This window comes from Cyprinodon variegatus, unplaced genomic scaffold (assembly GCF_000732505.1).
Source record: "Cyprinodon variegatus isolate N-32 unplaced genomic scaffold, C_variegatus-1.0 Scaffold74, whole genome shotgun sequence".
NCBI lineage: Eukaryota > Metazoa > Chordata > Actinopteri > Cyprinodontiformes > Cyprinodontidae > Cyprinodon > Cyprinodon variegatus.
In genome coordinates this window covers 1,083,047-1,092,268 of record NW_015150527.1, presented here as the reverse complement: position 1 = coordinate 1,092,268, position 9,222 = coordinate 1,083,047, and the positions used below count along the sequence as shown (strand labels likewise).

At 38.9% G+C, this 9,222-nt stretch overlaps 1 protein-coding gene across 1 annotated transcript in view; it reads right to left on the bottom strand.

Moving 5' to 3' along the window:
- Window positions 1-4,319: 4,319 nt before the first annotated feature.
- shoc2 (SHOC2 leucine-rich repeat scaffold protein) overlaps window positions 4,320-9,222 on the bottom strand; it is a 20,352-nt gene continuing 15,449 nt past the window's right edge. Inside the window, exons 8-9 of the mRNA XM_015372649.1 lie at window positions 8,134-8,251; window positions 4,320-7,811 (exon numbers count right to left, since the gene is read on the bottom strand). Of these exons, the coding sequence (XP_015228135.1) occupies window positions 7,603-7,811; window positions 8,134-8,251 (327 nt within the window). The 3' untranslated portion in view covers window positions 4,320-7,602. The remainder of the gene's footprint in view (window positions 7,812-8,133; window positions 8,252-9,222) is intronic.

Below are 9,222 nucleotides of genomic sequence, written 5' to 3'. Positions count from 1 at the left end.
CTAAATGATCTGCTGGAAAGTAAACATAGACAGCCTTAGTCTTATCTTGTGGGCCTTGTCCGTGCCTCAGAGGCTCCTCTTGATATAAACGAGCAGCAGCTCTACTCTGACCCCTTCCTGGATGACCGAGCTCCTCACTGGATGCCGCTGTGCAGCAGAAGCTAACTTTAGCCACCTGCATTTGGGATCTCATTTTTTCGGCCATGACCCAAACTTTTTGACCATATGAGCGGGTAGAAACGTAGAGTAACCAGTGAATCAAAGGTTTTGCAGTTTTGGCTCAGCCCTCTTTCCACACCACAACAGACCAAAGCAGAATACCATTTACTGTGGCAACTGCACTAATCCATCCACTGACCTCTTGTGCAACTCTCTCCTCACTAGTGCCCCAAAGTAATTAAAGATGTCCACCATGCTGCAGGGACCTCTTATACCCCTTTCCCACTGGACGAAAAAAAAACAGTTAAACCCGTGAAAATCGGCTTTTAGTGGCAATGGGGAGAGCTCACTGAGGCATGGGTAACTGGGTCAAACGACTCGGCAAGCGATGCGTGGTAAAACCAGCTCAACTCTGGTCAACATTCAGTGGGAACATCAAACCGTGGTTGAACTGCTAATTTACATGACATCATTGAACGCAACGTATGGACATCAACACATCACGCCAGTCGACATTCAGTAAACACGGTGCAGCACTGTTGAGAGGGATTCGGACCGATAAAAGAACGAAACAATAAAGCACACTGCTACACCCTGGCTTCCTTTCATGTTGCTCTCCATTGTTTACTTTCCTGATTTCTGTTGCACTCCTGACATCATCAACGCTAACTTAGTGATGACACGCAACGAGTGGTGTGACCCAGCTTTTTTGCCAATGGGAAAGAAGCCAGATGTCCATTGACCCATGTTTGAAAAACCCGGGTTAACGCAATAATTGGATTCCAGTGGGAAAGAGAATACAGTAATGCAAGTTGGGTGAGTAAAGGTAGGAAAAGGTCATATACAGGCAGGGCAGTGGGTCCAGAGGACGAGTTTGAAAACCATTGCTCTAAGGAATCTAATTCAGCATATTTAGTCAGACATCGTCATGATCCAGGGAATCCTAGTGATCCATTAAAAACAAGTTCCCTGCTAATTCTCCCATTTTCAAGGTCATCCAGCTGTGCCAAGTGTCAATGTGATTGCCTCACACCTGGCTACAATTAAAGTGCTAATCTGTGGCGTGACTCATCTGGTGATCATCAGGAGCAGAGTACAGTGGTGGCACATAACAAAAACCTAAACAAAATGGGACAATAACACATCATTTCCTAGAAGTGAGCCATAAAGCAAAGGTTTGTAGACCCCTGATCTAACAGTTGAACATATAATACAGCTGAGGCTTAATATGATACACTTTAATTTCTACATTATTGCTAAAGTAGACTAGAGGTTTAATATTAAATAGGTCCAAAAGGCAAATAAATATAGTCTCCTTAGAACCAATCCTCATAACAATTGATTTAGCATTTCAGTACAGAGACCACAGAAGGGTCCAGATCCAGTTCTACAGCAACACTGGTCCCTGTCTAGAACTGCCCATGATCAGGAGAGGATTGCAAAAGTAAAAAAACAAAAACAAACTTTAAATATTGTAAAGTCTTTGATTAGAGTTTGAAGAAGGCATATTTGTCTGTATTCATTTGGTAAAAATCCTGGGGCTCACAAGCGTAATATTACAATTTGCTGCAGTTTTTAATGCTTATTATTGAGTCAGACTTGATAAAAGTTTGACATTGAGTGTCTGAGATGATTCATGATTCAGTCTGGGTTTGATTCCCCACCTCACCGTCCACATCACCAGTTGCCAGTGTCTTTAAAATTAGCATAAGCATGGGCTGCAGAGCTGCCATGAAGAGTTGCAGTATTTTACCACCAGTTTGTTTTTTATAGATCACAACCTTTGTGTAGCAAGTAACTTTGTGTTGGCCAGGTGGTTAAAACAGTGTGCTTGTGCTCTCAGAAGGTTGCAAATACCTGTTTCAATCCCCACAGCCTGCACTCTGTGTTCCCCCCCACGCTGCTCCCCATGGGTCAAAAGTGAAATTCCCCACTATGGGACAATAAAGGGATTTACTTTTTTGCCCTGCATTGTGCATATATATGTCACTTTTATAAATAAAACAGGACTTTGTTTTCTCCATAGCCCAGGTAAGATGGTTCTGAGATTTATTTTAGTTTAGGATAGGATTTGTCCATACATTCTGGATGTTTTCCTACCACACTATTTATATTGCACTCAACATTTCATGAATCTTTTTGGTCACTATCGTGACCTCAAGTCAGTAGTCTTCCCCATGATAATGAAGCCTTCACACCCATACTGGAAGACCATTTAAAGCAGGGGTGTCCTTAAAACTTTTAACAAAAGACAGAATGACTTAGTTTCCCCTTATGTGTAATAAACATAAATTATATATGTGTTTCCAGATCTAAAATGAAGTACAAAAACACTGAACTTATTGATAATACTGTTTTTAAAATTAATCTGTGACGTTCAGCAAAAGCAGTCACATCTTTTGAACTTTGTCACTTATCACATTAAATAAGCAAACACAATCAACTGTGACATTTAGAAGAAAAAAGTACAGAATCTGCATCACATATAGGGAATGCACTTTCTGATAACACTGAGGCCCCCTTACTGAGGTTTCTAGTTTTTGTCCACCTTGTAGATTTCTGCTTGAGTAAAACGTGTAACTAAAACTGCATTGTAAACCAATCATGTAATAATAAGTCAAACCTGTCCCATATGCAAAGTTTTATGACATGCTAAATACTACTGGGTAAATAAGCTAAAACCAGAGTATCTTTATACATTTTACTAACTCAAGCATCAAAATTCACAAACATAGATTCCCCAACACCTTCTTAGGGAACAGGATTAGGGCCACTAAAAAATAAGTTTTTTCTCAGAATTCTGACTTTATTCTCAGAATTTTGGGTCTAAATGTAGATGGACACCATGAAGGAAGAGATGTGGGAGCACTCAGCTTCACTGACAAAGATGTGAGTTGTTTGAGAGGGCCAGTGACACATTGGTGGAAAATGATGGAACTAGGCGACTTTTTACATGCCAGAGGGGTCCTCGATGATGATATTTCATTAATGGAAGAGCAGAAGGTGATTAAAACAAGCTAGTTTAGTCTCTAAAACAGACATGGCTACGGCTTGATGCTAACATGTTTGTTAGCTGTCAGTCTCTAAAACAGACATGGCTACGGCTTGATGCTAACATGTTTGTTACAAACAGTCAGAATCCTGAGATTAAATTCAGAATTCTGAGAAAAAAAGTAAGAATTCTGAGATTATAGTCAGAATTCTGAGAAAAAAGTCAGAATTCTGAGATTAAAGTCAGAATTCTGAGAAAAAAAGTAAGAATTCTGAGATTAAAGTCTGAATTCTGGGAAAAAAGTCAGAATTCTGAGAAAAAAGTCAGAATTTTGAGATGAAAATCAGAATTCTGACTTTTTTCTCCATTTATACTGAAATAAAATTTAAAAAATCAGTTACGGTAACGTTTTTAATTTTTTCAGTGGCCCCAATCCTCTTCCGTACCTTCTGCACGAAAGAATGAACGAGATAAAAGCTGGCAATCATACAAATAGTCACTCCCTGGTTTTAATGCGACAGCCATATTGGATTTTGGTGAACTCAAACTTAAGGATTTATTATTATTTTTTTATGTTTTTTTTCCCCAGACCTTATCTGTACCGCAGAAGAAAAATCTAGAATGTGAAACATGCAGTACCAGAGGAAAAATAATTCCCTTATTTCACAAAAATGTCAGGATGGCTGTAATTGGAAACCTTATTGTCAGTGTGATAATTAAAACACTGCTTTAAACAACTAACTAGGGTTGTCAAAAATATCAGTACTCTGAAAAAAGTATCCAGATGTAATACTATTTTTGAAAGGCGATATATTCAAGCATTGTTTGCATATTTTTGCTAAAGTTACTCTTAGATTCCTGCATTATTTGCAGATTAAAAGAACACTTTTTAAGACAGCTGTAAATTGTCAAATTGCGGTAATTTTGTAGTTTAGCTATAATTTGTTTTAATGTAAAAAAAACAAAAAAAAAACAATTCATTTGTCATTTTTTATCCCTATGGTACCTAGTTATGAATATTTTCCTAAATATTGAGATCAAGTTTGAAACTGTAGTATAAACTTTAAACACATGTTAATAGTTTTGAGTATTCAAATTATCATGAGATACGTTTATGATTTTAAAAAAGGTCTCCCCTTAGAAAACAATTCAAGTCAGTTTTGGTGGAATTCCCCTTTAATGCCACAGACATGTGAAACATAAGCTTAATGCACATCCACCTTGTAACATATTGGCATTATCTTCCAATGCAGTCTTTGTCTTCTTATAAAACTCTTCACATAACAGATTTTGTAATACCGAGTTTACAGGTTACTGTACAGAGTAAAAGAAAAACAAAAATAAGAGAGGAAAACTAGTCAAAATTACATTGTTAACGTCCAGTTGCTTGTCATCAAGTACAGTCAGTGGCCATAGACACAAGAATTAGCCAAACACATAAAAAAAGACCATTAAGGCTGCTCGTCAATGTAGAATAAGTAGGAAAAGCATTGGCACAATGTTTGGAAACCCTTTATATACAAAAAGGGAGCATTTTGCCGGTACATCAAAAAGCCACTAAGAATCTCTAATCAACAGGTTCTGATTCTGATCCAGACCATGCCAGGGGAAGGGGTCCAATATGCTTGTTGCCTGAAGGCAGGTTCCAGGTCAGGAAAGGGGAAATTGTAAAATGCAGGTACCGAACAAAAAAATTAAAAAATAAACAGAGTGAGCTGACTGACTGAAACACAAACATGGAAACAATCGAAATCACTTCAGCTGAGCCCCTGAATAAGGAGAAAACTACATTCTACCATCAGACTAATTCTCTCTGGTGTATCGATCCCATTCCTCTCCAGCCGTCCTGAGTCTTCTTTCGTTGTCCTTCAACATGTATCAACTTGGCATGTGAAAAAATATTTTAAAACAAAGGGTAAAAAGGAAAACAAACTGGATAAGTTGGAGAATGAAAAAACTGGGTCACAGCACACACGCTGCATACCTAATGCACGTCACTGTCGAGTACTTGAAGGCATCTCTTTCCACAGTTTAAAGTAATTACACACAATAAGAGAAGAAACTCCCAAAGCTTTTATATAAAACCCAGGAATGCAATGCCTCTGGTGTTGTTGAGCGTGAACACAGAAAGCCCTTTTTATAACTGATCTGTCTTTTTTTCCCCGACAGTCTTGTACTAGAACTGCGTTTGAGCTCAAATATGCACCTTTGTTGTGTTGCTTCATGTCCGAACAATTTGATCTGTTTAACCCACAGAGGCCCGACTTAAAAAAAAAAAACAGAAGTCCTCTGTAGGTCGCCAGGTGAAAGAATCTGGGAGTGGAGCTTTTGTCCCGTCTCCTCTGTCATATGTTTGAGTCAAAGAAAAGCAGCAACAGGTTCTGCTGGTAAATTAGAAGCAGCTCATTGTTCGATTTCTTCCCACAGACGCACCCTCTTGATGAGCTTGTTTCACAGCTGGGCCGATGAAACAGCGAGCTGCTGCAAGGAAAGCAAACCTTACAACATGAAACCAGGCTGACTGGAACAGGGAGAAAAACATATCCAAATAATGACCTTTTATAAGGGCGTTTTAATGTACAGTCACTTGGAAAAAAATACTCAATATACATTTAATCATTAAGAAACAAACAAAAAAAAAACCTTAATGAAAGTGTATTTATAATCAACATTGCTCCTTTTAAATGCAAGCCATTTTTTCAAGCAATGGATAAAGCAGGACATGGGAGTTTTAAAAACATTTTTAAAGCCAGAAACAGCAAAGCTCCTTTAATAATTGACAAGATTAAATTTCCACCAAAGTTGATTTTAAATTCTGAAACTGCCAAACTCAAGTATATTCAAGTGATACAAATTTACAGAATTTGCCATTAAAAAGGAAGAAAAAAAACAACTTAGAAATGCCCCCAAGGTTAAATAGAGGGGCTTTTATGTGCCCACCTCAGGAGAAAAGATGCCAGTATCTTAAAAAGTGCATGAATGCAGCAGCATTGCTGGGACAGTGTGGCACAGATGATATCTTTTAAAAAAAATCATAAACAGATATAAATTTTAAAGGAGTATACCATCAGTTGTGTGTTTGGGATAATTTACACTCAGTTAAACAGAGGAGAATAACTGGAAGTTGTAAAGAAAAAATAAAGTGTCACGGATGAGTTACCCGTCAAAATTTTTATTATCAAATCTTTGCGAAGCGCCGACACTCACCAACTTGCTCCATAGACTCAGAAATATACTTTAATAATGCTCGATATGTAGGTCAATGAACAACTGGATGACGGCAATGAAGTCCAACACTGGAGATAATATCAAACAAGTAAACATAACTAAAATTGCACCCAAGGCAACAACCAGAAATTGTATAAATGTATAAAACATCTATCGTTTATCTCATCACCTAGGTATGTTTCATGACCCCGTCCCAATACCAGGCAGAGGCCGCCTCGCTCACTCCTTTTTGGGGCAACAAAAAGTCCAAGTCACCCCCATCTGTCCTCCACAGACATGTATGATTGGCATTTATCATATGTATACAAGACTAGCTCAATGCTAACACCTACTGCTGCTATTTGTTAAAAAGGTTCTCCGTATTTTACAACTGATATCACTTGCATGACAGAATGATGCAACAGGTACACTTAAAAAAAAAAAAAAAAAGTGAAAACAGTAATAAAAACAATTGAAATAATTTACGTCTTTGTATTTCATGGAGAAGTGTGTTTAGAAATGAACCACCGGATCACTCTAAACATAGGCACAGTTTTAAAAGAAAAAAAACATTTAAAAGCCAAAAAAAAAAAGACCAAAACATTAGACCTTTGTTCTTCAGGGTCACAAACAGTTAACATAAGTTATGACGAGGAAAGATTACGTAAAAAAAAAAAAAAAAGAAGGTATAAGATGACAGAGTTTAAAATTACAGCAGCAGCAAACGAGAAGTCCCAAAGACTTGTTTTTGTGTTTTTGCATACAATTGTATCCTTGCTCACATAATAGATGCTGTAATTACTGTAAATACATTGGCAATGGGATTATGGTTTAAAAAGCTGGAGGACTTCCCTCTGAGCCCACAGTCACTTGATCAAACTTTAAATATCTTCAGTTTTGGCAAACTCGTGGAGGGCTTTGCCTCGTTTTATGATTTGGAATGAAAAGTGAGCGGGTTTTTTCGGTGGCCTGGGGTCATGAAGGACTGGGATCAACTCTGGAGGAACACTGAAGTCTCCAAGGGTTTGCCTTCATTTCTGCCAGAGTACTGAGAACAAAACGCGATCCTTGTGCGTGTCCCTCCCCTATTGTTAGGTGCCCCCCCACCCAAAACACTGATTGTAGCGAGTCTGTTTTCTTTACAGTGTATGATACACATAATGGGAGGGCAGGCAGGCGAAGGGGTGCAGAGTAAAGCCGAGGGTTTGGAGTGGAGCTTGAAGTGGCACTAAGCTTCTCTTGGCTCAGACCATGGCACGGTAAGGTCCCTGCATCTTAAGGAACTGGATGATGAAAGACGGGCCACCTGCAACGATCTGGGCCGGCAGGTGGGTGAGGGGACAGTTCTCGATGCTCATGATGGACAGCTTGCTGCAAAGGGCCAGCTCAAACGGGAGGCTGTGCAGGTTGGGGTTGTCGTTGAGGTACAGTTCCTCCAGATTCTCCAGTGTGCCTGAGGAAGAACACGAGGCAGTGATTGTTATTGTCAGAACCTCGAAGCTAAACAAGTCTGAAGGCAAAACACTCTCAAAGGAACATAAAACAAGCGTTGGATTAGTCAAGCATTACGAAACTAGTTTTGGGGTTTAATGACAAAAAGACAATTACCAAGGATGATTGGTTTTGGCTTTAATTGGATAAATGAGTACAGAGCATTTACCTTTACAGCCATCTGAGAATGAATAATGAATCAACGCAACGCTGAAGTTTAGAGCATGGCAACGGGTTATTTGAAATATTTAAGTGTTTTCTGTTAGTAATGGGAAAACACTGACCGATCTCCTCAGGAAGGTGTTGCAGCAGGTTCTCTCCCAATCCAAGGTGAGTCAGGTTGGTGAGGTGGCCGATGCCTCTTGGTAACGTAGTCAGCTGATTATTGGTCAACACCAATTTCTGGTATGAAAAAAAAAGATTTCTAGTTAAAGAAAGAAACATTAGCAGAATAAACAGTAAACATTCTTCACCGACAATAATTGGGCATCAGGAACCGATCAGAACCGGTTATAACCTTTAGGGTGATGTAAGGAAGCAACAATAGAGAGTCAGAAAACTTCTAAATATAATACACTGATGCGACGCACCATTATGAGCTCATATTAAATATAATGTAGAGCTCGGTGGGTAGCTCATCCAGATATTTTTATTTTTTATCTACCAATTATCTGAAAGTCGCTACAATTTATAATAAAAAAAAAAAAAAATTGCACCAACCTAGCTGACCTCATTAACATCTTTGAATGTAAACAGTGCATTCTTAGGCCGTTTCACACTATGTGTACTTGTACTGGAGGTGGAGAGGGAGACGGTGAGGAGTTTATTCCATGGTAAGCTGTGATTTTGCAATACTACACATCAGTGCACGATGACAACAAACATCCTTATGGAAACACGCCGTTAGGGCGCATCAAGGAGAGCACACAAGTTTTATATTTTCAGTTGCTTATAAATATGACACTTATATTTCTGAGGTGTTTTTGTTAATGAGTCTTAAAAATTAATCAGATACTAAACACCTACCATTAGCCAGTGTGTTTTCACTACTGCAAAATACACTAAATGTATATATATTTATTCACAGACAGAGGGGAACAGTCAGGTGTGGAGCCACTTCATGAAGAATGTAATAGCTGTTGAATGCAGCATCTTCAATGTTAGGAGCGGATGGGAGCCACAGTGGAGGCTGTAGGCTTTGCTTTGCGCAGGCAGTCTGGAGCGCAGTGAAGCTGACAGAGTATGAGGGATTTCGGGGTTAGCATGACATGTTGGTCATGTTGCTGTTAGCATAAACAAAAGGTGTTGCACAATGCTTGCACACGGTTGCACTTTTATCCACAACTTTCTTTCCGCCGTCATCGTAGGTCACT